This window comes from Populus euphratica, unplaced genomic scaffold, assembly GCF_000495115.2.
Source record: "Populus euphratica unplaced genomic scaffold, PopEup_1.0 scaffold228.1, whole genome shotgun sequence".
NCBI classification, from domain to species: Eukaryota; Viridiplantae; Streptophyta; class Magnoliopsida; order Malpighiales; family Salicaceae; genus Populus; species Populus euphratica.
The window spans coordinates 58,136-74,581 of NW_011500111.1; the positions used below are offsets into that span (position 1 = coordinate 58,136).

The 16,446-nt window shown below is 33.4% G+C and overlaps 2 protein-coding genes and 1 long non-coding RNA gene across 4 annotated transcripts; 1 reads left to right on the plus strand and 2 right to left on the minus strand.

Moving 5' to 3' along the window:
* Positions 1-849: 849 nt before the first annotated feature.
* Positions 850-6,251, minus strand: LOC105109750 (thioredoxin M-type, chloroplastic-like). Of its 2 annotated transcripts, XM_011004545.1 has the most exons (3): positions 5,783-6,251; positions 1,164-1,508; positions 850-1,019 (listed from the first exon to the last, which is right to left on the minus strand). In XM_011004545.1, exons 1-2 carry the CDS (start codon positions 6,054-6,056, stop codon positions 1,195-1,197), a joined length of 588 nt encoding a protein of 195 aa, XP_011002847.1. In that variant the 5' UTR covers positions 6,057-6,251; the 3' UTR covers positions 850-1,019; positions 1,164-1,194. The 2 variants fall into 2 exon arrangements, with proteins under 2 accessions (XP_011002847.1, XP_011002846.1); XM_011004544.1 differs by lacking the exon at positions 850-1,019 and having other exon boundaries at positions 1,044-1,508.
* Positions 6,252-9,655: 3,404 nt separating this feature from the next.
* LOC105109751 (GPI-anchored protein LORELEI-like) lies at positions 9,656-11,824 on the plus strand. Its single transcript, XM_011004546.1, has 3 exons — positions 9,656-10,241; positions 10,360-10,416; positions 11,194-11,824. The coding sequence occupies exons 1-3, from the start codon at positions 10,157-10,159 to the stop codon at positions 11,547-11,549; spliced, it is 498 nt and encodes a 165-aa protein (XP_011002848.1). The 5' UTR covers positions 9,656-10,156; the 3' UTR covers positions 11,550-11,824.
* Positions 11,825-14,982: 3,158 nt separating this feature from the next.
* On the minus strand, positions 14,983-16,446 carry LOC105109752 (uncharacterized). Its single transcript, XR_839321.1, has 2 exons — positions 16,217-16,446; positions 14,983-15,812 (listed from the first exon to the last, which is right to left on the minus strand). It is a non-coding gene; the product is annotated as an uncharacterized LOC105109752 (long non-coding RNA).

The window sequence follows — 16,446 nt, forward strand, 5'->3', positions numbered from 1 at the left end:
AAGATTTTGACCAATCACACCTAATAAGTTCCTTTTAATTTTTGTCAAATCAAGTTTAACAATGGTTGAAGAATGACCAAAATAATACAAGGATCTCAATTTTAAAAATTAACAAAGAAAGTGCTGAAGAGAAGTTTTTGCTGTTGCGCTGAATATGGATCAGTACGAAGTAGCCCAAAGAATTTAAACCAGAGTTCTCTGTACTAAAGGAGGGAAGAGATGATCATCGAGTCAGATTTATCTTGCTACCCGTCATTTTCACCATGGGAAAAGATTATATTACTTTCATTTGCTGTCATTTCTTCTGCTGTTATTGTCCTTTTCTTTGGAGCAAGTAAATATTCTCTCTCTTTTAATTAATGGGTTTTTTTTTACCCATTAATTAAGATCAAATTTTCTTTCTAAATGTATGTTCCGCATTGATCTAATGTGTTTAGAAAGATTTTATAATTTTTTTCTGGATGTTAGCTCTTAAGAAATCAAGAAAAAGAAATCATCCTCCCTTAACCCTTAGCCACCAAGACACATTTTAGAGTTAAAAACAATGTTGAATCTTTTTCATCACACTCAGTGTGGACCAATAGGCTCCATATCAATACCATTCGAGTGTCCTTTGAAAGCTGCCTTGTGCACAGGAATGAGAGAGAGAGCGGAAAGGCGCAGAAAAAGATACCATTCAAGTTTGCATTTGCTAGGAGCGATGCTTGACATGATTTCCATCTTCAGTGCCTGGTATTGATAGGACTAAAGAAGGGAAATACCAGGAGCATTGGCCTGTTTTCCCTAGATCAAATCACAGCACTTGGCGTACCATGCCATTCAGTCACTGGATCTATTTGAAGAATGGAGTTAACAAGTCAAGAGGTCTTGAGATTTAAAGAAAACATGAAAAGCCTCTACTTCATGGAACAAAAGAAGGCTGGAGCTGGTTCCATGCCATGTTCTAATGAACTATACTCTTCAAACCATGCATTGACAAATTTGCGTGGTTGGTCTTCCACCAGCACTTTCAGAAAGCAGATCCGAGCCAAAATAAATAATCATCGTAGAAATGTAGCGTAGAAAAGATTGGAAACGATGAAGTAACCAAGACTACACGACTAGGAGGTAACTTTTATTCAAAATTCACAAAATGAAAACAACTTGAGAACATAAAAAAGTTTAATCCTTTCAAAGGATTTATGTTACCCTCCTCTATAAGAATTTCTTCATATTGGAAATTAGTGTGGTTTTGGGCACAGAACCAATAATTGCATCTTTCTTCTCCCCGTTTTTGAAGATCATGATTGTCGGGATGCTTCGAATTCCATACTTGGTTGTGGTAGAAGGACTTTCATCAGTATTCAATTTGTAGCACTTGAGCTTTCCATCATATTCTGTAGATAGTTCAGCTATTACTGGATGGATTATCCGGCAGGGTCCACACCACGGAGCCCAAAACTCAACCAGCACGGGCCCATCAGCCTCGATGATGAGCGACTGCCATGTTTCATCCGTCACTGCAGGAACTGAGATTTTGAAATTCAAGGAAAGATGTCAATTTTAACTGTGATGTAGAGAACTCGTTTGGAGTGCATTATAAGAAAGAACAACAGCAACAACATGATTAGAATTGGAGTGGGGTAAATAGAATTAGAGATTAGTGGCATAAATATTCAACTTATTTCAAGGGCAAGTAGCAACATGTAGAGGTAATTAAAATTCTAACCTGGAAGTTTTTCCTGCATAAAGGTCCATAAAGATTTTTCATAAAATTGTTAACTGCTTTGAGTGATATCTCAATAGAATAAATAAAATACAACTAAAAACAGTAGCATGATATTCAGTTTCACAGCAATCACCTTTCCTCCTTCCTCGAGGACTTTGTGAAGCCGGTGAACTTGTTTAACATTTTCATTCATTTCATTTCCAAATTAAACCATTTAGCTTCTTCCCACTCTACAAGAAAATATATCATCCTGTCCCTTATCGTGGTTTGAAAGATAAAAGAAGCTCTGGAATGCAAGGGCAGAATAGGTGACGATAGACTCAATCAGCTTAGTCCTTACATGACCAATTATTGGCAATTATATTTTAGAAGGATGACTGGAGGATATTCAGAAGGTTTTAATATGTCAGAAGTTATGGGATGTAGAAGTAAAAGGCCAGTTTTTTTGAGGTACTCTCAGACCAACACTAAATTCAGAGAATCAGATGCTGTTGCTTCACTCAGTTGATACACCAATATCCCCAAGAAAAAAGAGTCCATATAAGGAGATAAACAAGCCCAATTATTCTTATTACTTTGAGCAAACAAAAACAACTAGGAAGAATACGATAGACAAGTAATACAGCCAGGTTAGATAACATTTTTCCATCAGCAAATGAAGATAATTCAAGGGATCATAAAATAAATAACCATACAGGGGATGATCTGGAGAGCACGAGCATAATCAGTTAAGTGGGTCATTTAGGGAATTGAGGGTACTCATGCACTGAGAATTTGGGCTAGTTTGAGACCTAAATAGTATCTGAAAAATGCAGGCCCTAATCCAGTATTTCATAACCTCTGCGTGATATTGCAACCCAAACTAAGCCTTAAAGACACATGAGAAGTCCAGTCCCAGACTGGCCAGTTGAAGAGTTTTTTCATTTCAAGCATGAACTTGTTCCAGATATTCACTTTATACTGCCATTAGAATATGTCATGCAGGATTCTCAACCATGATCAAACTTGATTTTTCTAGGCTAGTGACCAAGCATGAGTTTGTCGAGCTAAATAAAGTTCCAAAGCAGTAGCTAAGTTAGCAATACAAACTTCATGGGGCTCATAGAAATATCAACCAGAAAAAATAAAGTTCCAAATATCAGGCCACAGTGCAGTGTTTCTGGATTTGAATGGATAACTAGATAAGAAGTGGTGTGCTTTGATTTTTCTAGGCTAGTGACCAAGCATGAGTTTGTCGAGCTAAATAAAGTTCCAAAGCAGTAGCTAAGTTAGCAATACAAACTTCATGGGGCTCATAGAAATATCAACCAGAAAAAATAAAATTCCAAATATCAGGCCACAGTGCAGTGTTTCAGGATTTGAATGGATAACTAGATAAGAAGTGGTGACATATGCTTTGATTTTTCCAGGCTAGTGACCAAGCATGAGTTTGTCGAGCTAAATAAAGTTCCAAAGCAGTAGCTAAGTTAGCAATACAAACTTCATGGGGCTCATAGAAATATCAACCAGAAAAAATAAAGTTCCAAATATCAGGCCACAGTGCAGTGTTTCAGGATTTGAATGGATAACTAGATAAGAAGTGGTGACTTATGCTTTCATCGAAACATAATGCAGGAACTCTAAAATCATATTTAATGTAGACGAACAAAAATTCTCAAGGATGATTCCATAAAATTTTTTGGAATACATTTGAAATGAAATTTAACTTGAAAAGAACTTTTGTTTCAATGGTGGTTAGATATACTATGAACGAAGGAACAATCAAGACAATTTAACAAGAAGTTTCTTGTCTTTGGTTGTTATGCTTCTCACATTGGTTACTCTAACCATACCTCATCAAGTGAAGAAGGATCAATTTATTGAAAAGTGTATGAAATTTGCAGTTACCCACATTCCTAAACATCTAAACTTGAAACATTTGGAGACAGAAAATCATCCAAAATGGAAACAAAATTACTAGGAGACATTCCTCGATTTGATGAAATCACAAGTAAGCACCTCACTACCAGCAGTTTGGACGTATACAGCCTGTAAGTGCATAAATTCAGCGAGGAATTTTTTGTTTAGGCTCATCTTTTTAAAAGATAAAAAACAATACTGAGAAGGTGACACCCACATAAATGTTTCTTCATTTACTTGAGAAAAGGACAGTTGGTTTTGTTCTCTTTGAATCCTCTCAACCCTAGAGAACAGATACACCAATTTCCAAAAGACTAGGAAAACAAAAATTGCAGGATTCTCAGCAAATTGGAAGATACATAAGAAAAAACCAGTGAACATCTTTTTTTCCAAAAGAAGAAAATCAACTTCAAGCACGTTAAACGGCTAATATAAGTTTCTGCCATCTAATAGCAATGAATCTCAAAAATTTATTCCATCAACAGAGTACTTCTCTTTAGGATCCAGACAACCTCCTAGTCTTTGGCAAAGGAAGTGACACAGCTCATTTTCAACACTCATGAACTTCTCTATTCCAAAACTCACACCTTCCCTCTATCATGCAAGCTCCACAACCCCTGCCCTCTCCTCTCCGAACTGCAAATTTCACTAACAAAAGGAATTGTCCCTTCTTCAGGCCTGAAACTCTGATACTTGCAAAGTACTGCAAGATTGCAAACCAGATAATTGATAAATTCAAACTTTAACATTGTAGTGCATTGCTTGCATGTGCATTCTCCACCTACTACAAATTACAACCATCCGTTCCTCTTCAGATTTTTCTCACACTCAACACAAGAGTCAATCTCCTATTTTGATAATCATGAAGGTCTCTTTAACACTCTCCAATGCAATTTTGGTTTTTAGAATTGCAATTTCAGTTCTAAATTCCTTAAACCCCATTTTTGAATATCAGTCCCTAATCCCTCCTGTCGAATCAATTTTGTTTCTTGATGATAAAGAGCATCTAGAAAAGCCCTAATACACACTAAAAAAAGGTCTCAATCTCCTGTTTAGATGATAATAGAGATCTCTTATTAACATTCTCAAATGCAACACTTACTTGAACCCTCCTTCGGGTAATATTACTCCTCCCCAATCAAAGATCATATCTTGGGCATCTAGAAAAACTCTAATTTGCTTAAACCCCATTTACAAACTAGATTAGATCTTTGAAAAGCTACTGTTTTTTATCTGTGATTCAATCTTGTTTTTAATATTGTTTATCGGTGATTTATTCATGTTTATAATCACACCTTATGAAAATCACACCTCTCTACCACACAAACTCCACCACCCCTCCCATCTCCCAACTGCAAACTTCACTTAAAAAAAAAATGTCCCTTCTCCAGGCCTGAAACTCTGGTACTTGCAAAACGCTGCAAGATTGCAAACCAGATAATTGATAAATTCAAACTTTAACATTGTAGTGCATTGCTTGCATATGCATTCTCCACCTGCTATAAATTACAACCACCCGTTCCTCTTCATATTTTTCTCACACTCAACATAAGAGTCAATCTCCTGTTTTGATAATCATGAAGGTCTCTTTAAAATTCTCCAAAGCAATTTTGGTTTTTAGAATTGCAATTTCAGGACTAAATTCCTTAAACTCCATTTTCGAATATCAGTCCCTAATCCCTCCTGGCGAATCAATTTCGTTAAATCTAGAAAAGCCCTAAAACACACTAAAAATTAGGTTTCAATCTCCTGTTCATATGATAGTAGAGCTCTCTTCTTAACACTCTCAAATGCAACTCTTACTAGAACCCTACTCTGGGTAATATTCATCCTCCTTCCCAATCAAAGATCATATCTTGGACATCTAGAAAAACTCTAATTTGCTTAAAACCCCATTGACAAACTAGATTAGATCTTTGAAAATTTACTGTTGTTCATCAGTGATTTAATCTTGTTTTTAATATTGTTTATCGATGATTTATTCATGTTTATAATCAAGGGCGATCAAATAAGACTCGAAATCTTGAGCTAAAGAGACTCTCTTGGTGCAATAATCCAAATCTGAGATAGCACAAGATCACAAACAACGAATCAAACAAAAGCATAATAACTAAAATAAACAAGACCGAATAACAAAAACTAAAATTAAAAATCAATTAAACAATAAAAACTTACTATCAACAAAAGTCTCATGAGCTTCAGACACAATACGAGAAAAAGCCTTAGGATTTCTTCTCGTACTAATCGAAACCAACGAAGTTGGCAATTTTGAACCCATTTGCATCCTCAATCCTCTGAACTCCGCAAAGGAAGCTATGCCACAACGGCGGCTGGATAAAGGAAGCACACCTGGGAGCTGAGGTGACGGCACCATAATCATAGGCGGGGGATTAGGGAGGGAGCATTTTAGGTGTGAAGAGTAAGAAGATAAAGCCATCGATGAGTCCATTTTGAAAGCTTTTCTTTGAAAGTTGGGTTTGGCTAGTGTCTTTGGTTTGGAGGAGAAGAAGAAGAAGAAGGTGGCACGACAAAGCTTTGAAAGTGGGCACAGCTGCTATGATTTCTCTCTGTTATTAACGAATAATGTCAGTTTCTACTTGTACTTTGGTTGTGAATGTGTTAGAAATTGAGATTGATAATAGATACACAATCATGTATAAACCTACCTTGAATATAAACACTTTTTTTGTCTTTATCAAAATTTGATTTTTTAATTAATTTTTTAATATTTTTTATTATTTTAATAATATAATAAATTGATAATAAGATATTAAAAATAAATTTTAAAAAATTATTATTATTGTTACCAAATACTATCTTATTACAACACAAAATCTTTAAAATTTGTTTTTGATTTGTATTTAGGAAGATAAAGTGGGTTTAAGAGGGTGTTTAATAATGTGGTATTAATTATTTTTTAAAATATATTAAAATAATATTTTTTATTTTTTAAAAATTATTTTTTATTAAACTCAAAAAATATTAATTTAAAATAAAAAAAATTAATTATTTTCAAAAATATTTTTAAAATTTAAAAACAAATAAACTTTTAGTCCAGAGTTATTCAGGTTAACAGATTTTGAAGTATAAAATACTATTTTAATTTTTAAATTTAAAATAATATTATTTTTTTGAAGAACATAAATATATATTTTAAATGATTCAATGAAAATACAAATCAAGTTGAATTTTTAACAGATTTACATCAAATCTACTTTTTTTATTATTATTATTATAAAATCGATCCCATATCATACTATTTAACTCTAGTATAAAGTGAGCTCTGCAAGTTTGGTGGGCAAACTAATTTTGCACCTAGCTATCACTGCTGGTTTTGATTAGAATAATCATAAGTTACTAAATCTGTGGGTATGGGTATAAAGCATAAACCATTGAGTGATTATTTTATAGTCTGAGTTATGAAGTAATTCAAATATTTCTAATTTGTAAAAAAAAAAAAAAAAACACCCTTCAAGTCTATGGCCATGGATAAAGACTTTATGGGAAAGGTTAATTTAAAATATTAATATTGATAAACTGTTTGATGATGGTTAAATATTAGATTTAAAAAAGAAAATCAATGAGTTAAAATACAATGGTTTGAAGGCCATCAATGTTTATCAATGCTGACATTATAACAACTTCCAATATAATAATGTCTTGAGAAGATAGCCATTGAGTAACACTACAAAAATGATAGATAAAATATTTTTTTTATTTTTTTTATTTATGTAAGGTATTTGGATCAGTTTGCGCGTATTATAATTAATTTTATGGCCTACTAAATATGCTGTAAACTCGATAAACATATAAAACATCACGAAAATAATAAACATATACGTCAGAACTTGAATCCATGACAACAGATAGAAACAAATTTTTTCCAGACCAAGTGCTGGAAAACGACAGATAAAATATTTTCTTACAAATAGTTGAGTGTTCTTATCACCATTGATTCCATGTCTTTGGTGATGATGCTTGAACCCATTCACGAGGACTGGAGACACGGCTAAGATTGTGAAAACAACTTGTCGGTTAGGGATTGTAATAAACTACACATATAATACATGTTGTTATTCATGTATTGATTTGATGTCCACATTATTACAAAAATTTAAGTCTAAGTTTCATAAGACACCTATGTCTTGAAGTTTCAAATTAATCCATTGGATTGCTTAGGTCAATCTGCGAGTGGGTTTTTTCTTTTTAGTACGATGAAGTTTTAGTGCAAAAAAATAATTTAAAATAAAACTCAATTCAGATTAAATTCTAAATTAGTAATTATTAAATTAACATATCGTCAAGTTTTATTATGATTATCTAATATCTAGAAAATCAACTCCACAAAAACAAGAAAAAAGCATTCCCTGTCATAGAACTTGTGCTTATCACCTAATTAGTTATACTAAGCTATGTCACGAGACATTATTATTTTTTTGTAATAAAAAAAATTATGACTTGAGTAATAAATTCAAGTGGATGAAATAAGTTAGTTTTATTTTAATTAAATGATACAAAAAATTAGCAATAATAATAAGCAAACCAATTTTTTATAATAATGAAAAACATTTAAAAATAATATAGTTTAATTTCCAACCAATTAAATATGAAAGAATAAAATTATATTAAATGGGACAAAAAAAATAATTGAATCAACTCAAATTAGGATGAAAAACATGTTACATTAAGAATAAAGAACGAATCAACCCAAATTAACTTATCAAACCTGCAACTCAGATCATGAAATCAATATATTCTAATAAAAAATAAATCAAAAAAACCACAAAGCACATATTTCTTAAAAAAAAAAACTAATGTTGAACAATGAAATAGAAAAAAAAATAAGTCAAAGAAAAGAATGCCAACCTCGTGACTCGAGCATTAGACTAAAAGCATCATACATGAAAAAAAAATACAAAACTCAATCCTAAACCAATCAAATATTGAATGATCAATTGATAAAAGGATTCACAACCAAATATAGCAATTAAAAGAATGAGGATCAAAATTGAATTAAAAAATAAATTAGAGGACAAGATTGAAAATAAAATTCACTTTAACAAAAGAAAAAAATAGAAAAATGAGCATTAAATTGAAAAAATAATATATTATAAATTTAAATTGAATGATAAAATTAAAAATAAATAAAAATTATATAAAAGAATCAAGATAAAAAACTAGAAATCAAAAGAATAAAGATTGAAGTTAAAATATCAATAATTAAAAAGACAACAATAAAATTTTGAATAGCCAATGCAATTTTCAAGGAGAAAAAAATTAAAAAAAAAAGAGGTTTTGATAGTAAGAATCTATCACACAATAATTAAAGTAAATGTAGTAAGAATTCAAATGATTAAAATTATGGGGGAAAGAAAGCATTTTTTAATTAAAAAAATACTTATACAAAATATCAATTTTATTAGTAGTATGATTTTTTAAATAAAAACTTATCAGAAAAGCAAGTTTTAATCAAAAACAAAAAATCATGTCTTGATGATTTTTATATGGCTATATGAAAAAATAAAAAAATAATTAATTTAAGAAGATTATATAAAAAGATTACAATAAAAAATATATTTTCTGCTGATTAAATATTAATGAGCAATTTTTAAGTTTTTTCTTGCATCTTAGGTTAATATATAATTATTCATAAAGGAATTTCTAATATTATCATAAAAGCTCTAATTTTATTTGAAAAGCATGGTATAACCAAATAATTTTAAAAATATCATATTAGTTATTTTATTTAAAGAGAATTCTCTTTTAAAATATCAAAAAAAGAAAATAATTAAAGGGAAAAAAAAAAGATGAAAGGCCAAGAAAATCAAGTCCAGAAGCACTTAAGTTTGAAAGTACAGCCTGCGCATGTTTGGTCTTTAATGTGCACAGTGAAAATGTGGTCTATTTCAGTTTACAGTATTAATGATAATACTATTATTAATTAATGCTAATTAATTATGTGAATTACATGAGAAATGTTTAAAGGAAACGTTTATAATGGCTGCAATCCCAGTCCTGTATTTTCGTATATCATATCAAACTCAGGAAAATGTTTCTTTTCAATTTCCTGTTAGTAGAAAAAGGCAACCAACAGGACAGGCCTTGCGTTTCCTCAGTTTTTGCTGCTGTTTGGTATCACCTGTGTTGTTTTGAAATCACTTGTGTTATTTGTGTTTAGCTGATGAGTTCCCTTGAAGGAAGAATGTGAGGGTACGTTGAATTTGTTAATACTTGATCAATAATTCTCTATGCTGAATTTAATGAGCAATATGCGTGTGTTACTGCTAGAAAGCTAACGGTTGCTTGCCACCATGACACCTTGACGCTGTTCTTTGCCTAGGCTTTTCCATCACCATTCATGCGATGATGTAATCACGTTCTTTCTGGCTAAAAATAGTAAAAGAATAAAAATAGGCAAAGGCTGTTTTTCGGCAGCAAAAAGAAAAGGAAAGGAGGGTCATTTCTGGTGTAAGGAGGGTAGGAGATTGATTTAGATCACCAGAAGATTAAAAACCAAAGCTGAAAGGGGACCGAAAAGAAAACAGAAGCATGGCTAGGAAGTTTAATTCATGGTTTTATCTCATTTGCTTCTTCTTCCTGGCTGGACTCGCCACCCCTTCCTCCTTTATTTCCAGTAAGAATCATACCTTTCACTTCACATCATAATATTGTAAAAGCGTAGCATTTTGAATTTTTTCTCATCAATTCTCAGGTTGGTTTTCTTTCCCTTCATTTACCATTAAAAACTGCAGATGATGCACTCGATGTTCATGGTGGTTCTGGCCGTACCCTTCTCCAGATGAAAAAAAGTAAGTTTTCTTTTTATTTTCCCCCGTCTTTGGGAAAATTCTCGGAAATCTGTATGTTTCTACAGATTTCTAGGATTTGCCTCCATTAATATCTCAATGACAAGAAAGTTAGGACTAATGTTGATCAGCAAATGAATGCTTTGACAGAAGGGAATCATTTCTCCATTCCAAATTCCCTTTGTTGATTCTTTGTTATTGATTCTTGAACTGATTTTTTTGATGGCTTGATTGGCAATGTTGAGCATAGAATGTTACTGTTCATCCCATTGGTTAAGGTGATCAAAGGGAAATGAATATCTTTATAAATTACATAGAATCACTTGTTAAAACGATACAGAAAGTCTGAAAGAAGCTTGTTGAAGGAAATCTTCGATGGCGGAAAGTCTTTACTGCCTGCTCTATCCATCTTCAGCAAAGAGGACAGTTGCTCAAATACGAACAGCATGTTATACAAGAGCACATATGACCACACGGGAGGAAAACAGTATTGTACTCATGCTCAAGTTTTATCACACATAGATCTGGAATTGGACGTGCTCTCTTGGCACCATCTGAACCATCGTTCTATAGGACTTCACAAGGCTGATTGACAGAAATTTGAGGCTGGTTTTCTGCCATTGACATCACTTGCCTATACATTTCTATGCAGAGAGGCTATTTTATTGAAGAAACATAAACCAATAGACAAGATATTAAGCTTGATGCATAATCTAGTTATTATAATTAGATATGACACACTGAATTTTCATGTTTTCCTTCATTTCTCCTCATCTGCAGCCTGCAACGTAAGCTTTGAGAATTTGGACTACAGTGTCCTCACAGATAAATGCAAAGGACCCCAATACCCAGCAAAATCATGTTGTGATGCTTTCAAGGAATTTGCTTGCCCTTTTAGCGATGCCATAAATGACCTGGAAACCGACTGTGCCTCAACCATGTTCAGCTACATAAATCTCTATGGGAAATACCCTCCTGGCTTGTTTGCCAATGAGTGCAGAGAAGATAAGAATGGTCTTGATTGCCAAAACGTGGAACAATCCAAGAAAAGTGGAGGAGTTCAAATTGCAGCTACTCAATCCTCATTATTGACGCTCACAGCAGGGCTCATAGTGTTGTTACTCCAATTATTCTAGATGGTTAAGAGTGGATAACCGTTCATTTCCTAACTGTTACACCTTCCTGTCCCAAAGTATTGCTTCATCAAATTGTGGTTCCACCATCATTGTTTTCTCCACCTCTGTGCTACAATTTGACATTCTTTTAACTATTAATTGGTGCATAGTTCGCTATCAGATTCTTTGGACTTCGGCAAGCCATGCGCTGTTGTTACTGTGAACATGTGCAGCTATGTGACGTTCAGAAGAAATTCTTGAATTATTAATGCTGGTGTATCATTGCTATTGACTAAGTTCTACTGTCAATTTGTTAAATTGAATTTGAGAGAATTGCAATCTGTTATCAAGCTGGGGTACTGAGATTTGATCTTTTCACTTGCCCCCTGACATAATTGAAGATTCTGGTGTTATGTCAATGTCTGTTGTCCCTCTATGCACTTGGAATTGCAATGTCATACTACATGTTGCCTAGTTTGCACATCTTGTAACAGTGTTCTCTCGATGTAATAAATGAGAGGGTGAACATGAATCTTTGTAGCAAAGATAAGTTATGGAATCATATAAAGTCATGAATTGAGGTTTCTTGAGAAAAATATAGATTTTATAGGGAGGGCCACGCATGATGGGACAATTGGATGAAAAGGCATCCGGACAACATCTATTATTGCTTTCAAAAACAGTTGTGACTTTCATTTCATGGCCCTTGCTTACTGGATCTGTTCTGTATCAAATTCCCAGCTGAAAGGCTCAAAATTCTATGGATAAGGGTAGATTTTTCTATTCCCAGAATAAATGGATGTGGAATGACCTATTTCTTTCCATACTTGTCCATTCCTTGCAACAACAAAGAATCGGATCCCTTATCTTTTTTGAGGTGATTACCATGTAACTTTACCAGCAAACTCCATGTGTCTTTCTAGTCACTGTCACCTTTAGCTCTCCCATTCAATGTTTCACTGAAAGGGAAAAGAAAGCATTGATTACTTGTGGAAGTGACTAAAAGAGGAAGGTTATGATGGATATAAGAGGCTGATAGCTTAAAACAATCTGCAATACAACGATGACTAATGACACAAAAAAGGACAAATCAAGAAATATAAACAAGGTAAACATAAAATGAACCAATGGTAAACTAGTCAATGCGGTTGGGTATTTTAGTAGTTCAACATCAAGCCCACTGTAATTATGTCATAGCATCTGGTCCAGGCATGCTTTAAGGCTAGTGAAGATACATTGCATTGCATTATCTCAATTATAAGGTTTAGGGAAAACTACACAAGGATCAGGTTCTTTTCAAGTTTGATAGATTAACTGGAAGGTTGAGAATGTTGAGTTTGGGCAGCATAAGCATCTGCAAAGAAGTTCTCTGTTGGACCTAGGAGACTCCAATATTTTGAGTTAGCATTGATAACAGAGGAATGAAGTACTAGAAGCAATGTTGCGTATGTTTTACCGATTTTAAGATGATGAAGAAAATCATAGCATAGAAGAAGGTGAAGACAGTAACGTTGATGATGAAGATGAACTTACTTACCTTGGGATTCAAGGTAGTTTATATAGTCTTGAATGCATGTCGATGTGTCTATGCAAATGAAAGAGAGGTCACTGTGCCTTGTTGGGCTCTGTTAACACCCTGGATTCAGTATAGAGTGTTGAGTCATCCTCCTCGAATCCAATAAAGGAACGAGCCACATAATGTGCCCAGGCTCGAATAGGTGTGATCTATGCTAGGGTTCTAGATGCTCGTAGTAGTTTCATGACCAATGAAGATTTTGAACCGTGTCTTGTGAGTTTCTCATGTTCTCTGCCATGTATAAGATGATCAAGGGTATAATTCTTGGGCCCATCAACATCACAGTCAAGAAAACAAGCCGAGATCAATAATATGCCGAGAACGGCACTGCAGTATAATTCTTTTGCTATCATCTTTCATGGTGACATGGTCAACCAGTTTATCATCTTACCATGTCCATAGCTCGCTCAAAATGCTTGTGATACTTATCCAGTTTCTTACCACTAATTCCTGGCAAAGTGGTGCACGCTAGCTTTTTTAAATAGAGAGCTGATGTGATTCAAAAATTAAAGGTGTTTCATGTGGAATAAATCCAGTTTTGAGATCTCCATGTTGACTAAATAAGTTTTTTTTTTTTTATGAATCAAAAGTCAGCCAACCCAGTTTGATAAAAGAAAAAATCGATTGAAAGATGGGTAGACATCCAGTCAAAAACTCAAAAATCAATGTGTTTTTTCTCAAAAGCTTCATTTGTAGCTTTTATTTATTAAAAAATAACCCTCATTATGAGGAGAAATACCGTGAATCTGTGTGGTGATTCTTTTGTTTTTGCCCCTTGGATTTTTTACACTTTAGTCCCTTAATTATTTTATCTTTTAATTTGATCCTTAAGAATTTATTTGATTTGTGATTGATCTTAGTAATTTATTTTTAATGAGTGTTTATGGGGATCTTGAGGTGTCAAGGAAATATTATATTTCTCAGTAATTCTCAATTTTACAAAATAAAATTTAATTTAACTTATTTACAATAATTAAAGCTTTAAATATTGAATTTAAATTTTAAATAAATATTCAATCTTTTTCTGTCAAAATCAATGAATAATTTGCACGGTCAAAGTAATGGTCAAGGTAAGTTTTTTTCGGTCCATTAAGTTTTTTTTAATTTAATCTTTTCAAATTGATTTTATTTATTGTTTAACTTGATAGTTTATTTTTGTTATCTTGATACGGGGTCTTGCAATAAAATAAAATTTTGTTAATTTAAGAAAATTAAGCGTTAAAGAATTAAAAATTAAAGTTGAACAAGTATGGGACTAGGGTAGAACACCAAAAAAAATTTGACTAGCACTTGCAATGCATGCAGGAGGTGGTCTGAAATTGCTACATCTAAATTCTGATCAGATTATTATCATTACAGCTACAGCTACAGCTAAATTCATGGTCCAATTTCTAAGCCAAACAAACCCTTAGCAATTAGCTTTGGGGTTTCAAAAAGTGTGATCAATAAACCAAGTGGTGAATTATTTATGGAATTTAGATTGCGTTACCATATCGATGAGTGGAATGAAGAATATCCCATTTTCCAATTTTTAAGCAATCAAAAGGATGCATATACTTATTCCATCACTTCCTTTCTTTTTTACTTCTTTTTCTCTGTTTGACCATTGAAAATACACAACTCGTCCCTCCTATTATCATGGGTTCAAGTTCAAAAGAGTTGCTCCAATTTTTTACCTTTCGTTTGGAAGCATGAGACACCACGACGCCACTTGGTCCATTGATTCCAATGCTGTCTGCAGACTAGTCTCATGTCTTTAGATGATGCTGGCAACAAACTATTTCAAGCAAAAGCATAGTGCTTGATCAAGAATTTGGCACACTTCATGGTGGTAGCAGATCAAATTTTAGGTAACCCAAAATGGTCAAGCAAGAGACTGGTGCAAAATCAAGAATTTGGCTATGTCATTCCAAGAGAACTAATTTTGAAGTAAACCCAATGGGGCTTTAGTTGGCCTACTTGTCAACTCAAGAACAACAAAATAATGGATGCAAGCGACATGCCAATTGAACTTGGCTGATCCCAAATGAGCTTCCAAATTCATCCAAGCATGGAAGTACTTGATTTTTGGCTCTCAGATACTCTAATTTAGCAAGGTCAATAAGGACAAAGTATTTTGTTCCCATACTTGAAAGAAAATTGTTCATAACTTGGAATTCCCCTTTGGGACTTCCATGGAACCACATCTTGGACTTGTAGAGCTACAAAACAATGTCATCCATCAGACATCCACGCGTAACCTAACGATGCCTGCCTTGTACAAAATATTGCTGTGAAAAGATAAGTAATGGAACATGACTAATTTAGCAAGCAATCATTTTCTAATCCCAGAAAAATCGATGGCACAAAGAAAATCAGCCATGAATTATGATCAGGACAAGCAATTTTTGAGTGAAAACACCATTACAAAATTTCAACTCAAGCATTACAGATGTTCTCCTAATCAGATCCGCTCAAAGAAACTAAAGAAAAAAGGTCAAACTTTCTTTATACCATCCTTTTCTCTCTTAATTAAAGAGAAAAGATTGGTGCTAGCTAAAATTAGTAGAACTAATCATTATCATCCATGGAGCTATCAAGGCCAGATGTTGATTCTCTCATCATCTGTGAGCAGTGACCAGCGTTTCAATGAACCTCAACCCATCATACCTTGGTGCAAATTTATCCATGGAAGCCGATCTCTGTTGATCTTTGTTTGAGCCAGCTTCCTATAAAAGAAAAGGTGTCAAACTTTAAGACTAATAGTTTCAGAAAAAACAAAGATCAATCACAAACCAAAAAGTAAGCTTAAACTATATCGATCAATCAGGGGGGGAAAAATTGAAGAAACCAAGCACCAAAAGGGGTCATTTAAAATTCCATGAGTTTTCAAGAAACCCAAAATTGAGCAATTGAATTTCTTGTTAAAAACATTTATGGGTTTACAAGAAAGTACAAGGCAGGATCTTTGAGGTAAAAGAGATCCCAAGCTTCTCTGGAATCAATTACTGAGCCACAAGACAAGGCAAGACCCAGAAACAAACAAACAGAGATAAGAACACAAGAAACCAATTCCCATGAAAAAAATTCAAGAAAATACACAAACCCAGAATTGTATTGTCAATTGTCTTACCTTAACATTGGAGTTACAGCTAGAAGATAAGGAGGAAGCAGAGAAGGCAGTAGCAGTAGCAGTAGCAGCAGCAACAAAGGCTGCAAAGAGGCTCGATTTCTTCATCGGCATGATGATTTGTTTGGAATTCAAATTATTGAAATTTTGTAAAAGCCAAGAAATTGGAAAATAGTTTCTTGGGGAGAGGGAGAGAGAGAGATGGAAGAGAGTTGAAACTTGTGAAGAAAGGG

Excerpts from the sequence above, each read along its gene's own strand:
- LOC105109750 (XM_011004545.1), bottom strand. The coding sequence starts at position 6,056 with ATGGACTCATCGATGGCTTTATCTTCTTACTCTTCACACCTAAAATGC. Across the intron at positions 1,509-5,782 it reads TCATGAGACTTTTGTTGATA|TTCCTGCAGTGACGGATGAA; the intron begins GTAAGTTTTTAT and ends TCAAAATCTCAG.
- LOC105109751 (XM_011004546.1), top strand. The coding sequence starts at position 10,157 with ATGGCTAGGAAGTTTAATTCATGGTTTTATCTCATTTGCTTCTTCTTC. Across the intron at positions 10,242-10,359 it reads CCCTTCCTCCTTTATTTCCA|ATGATGCACTCGATGTTCAT; the intron begins GTAAGAATCATA and ends TAAAAACTGCAG. Across the intron at positions 10,417-11,193 it reads CCTTCTCCAGATGAAAAAAA|CCTGCAACGTAAGCTTTGAG; the intron begins GTAAGTTTTCTT and ends CCTCATCTGCAG.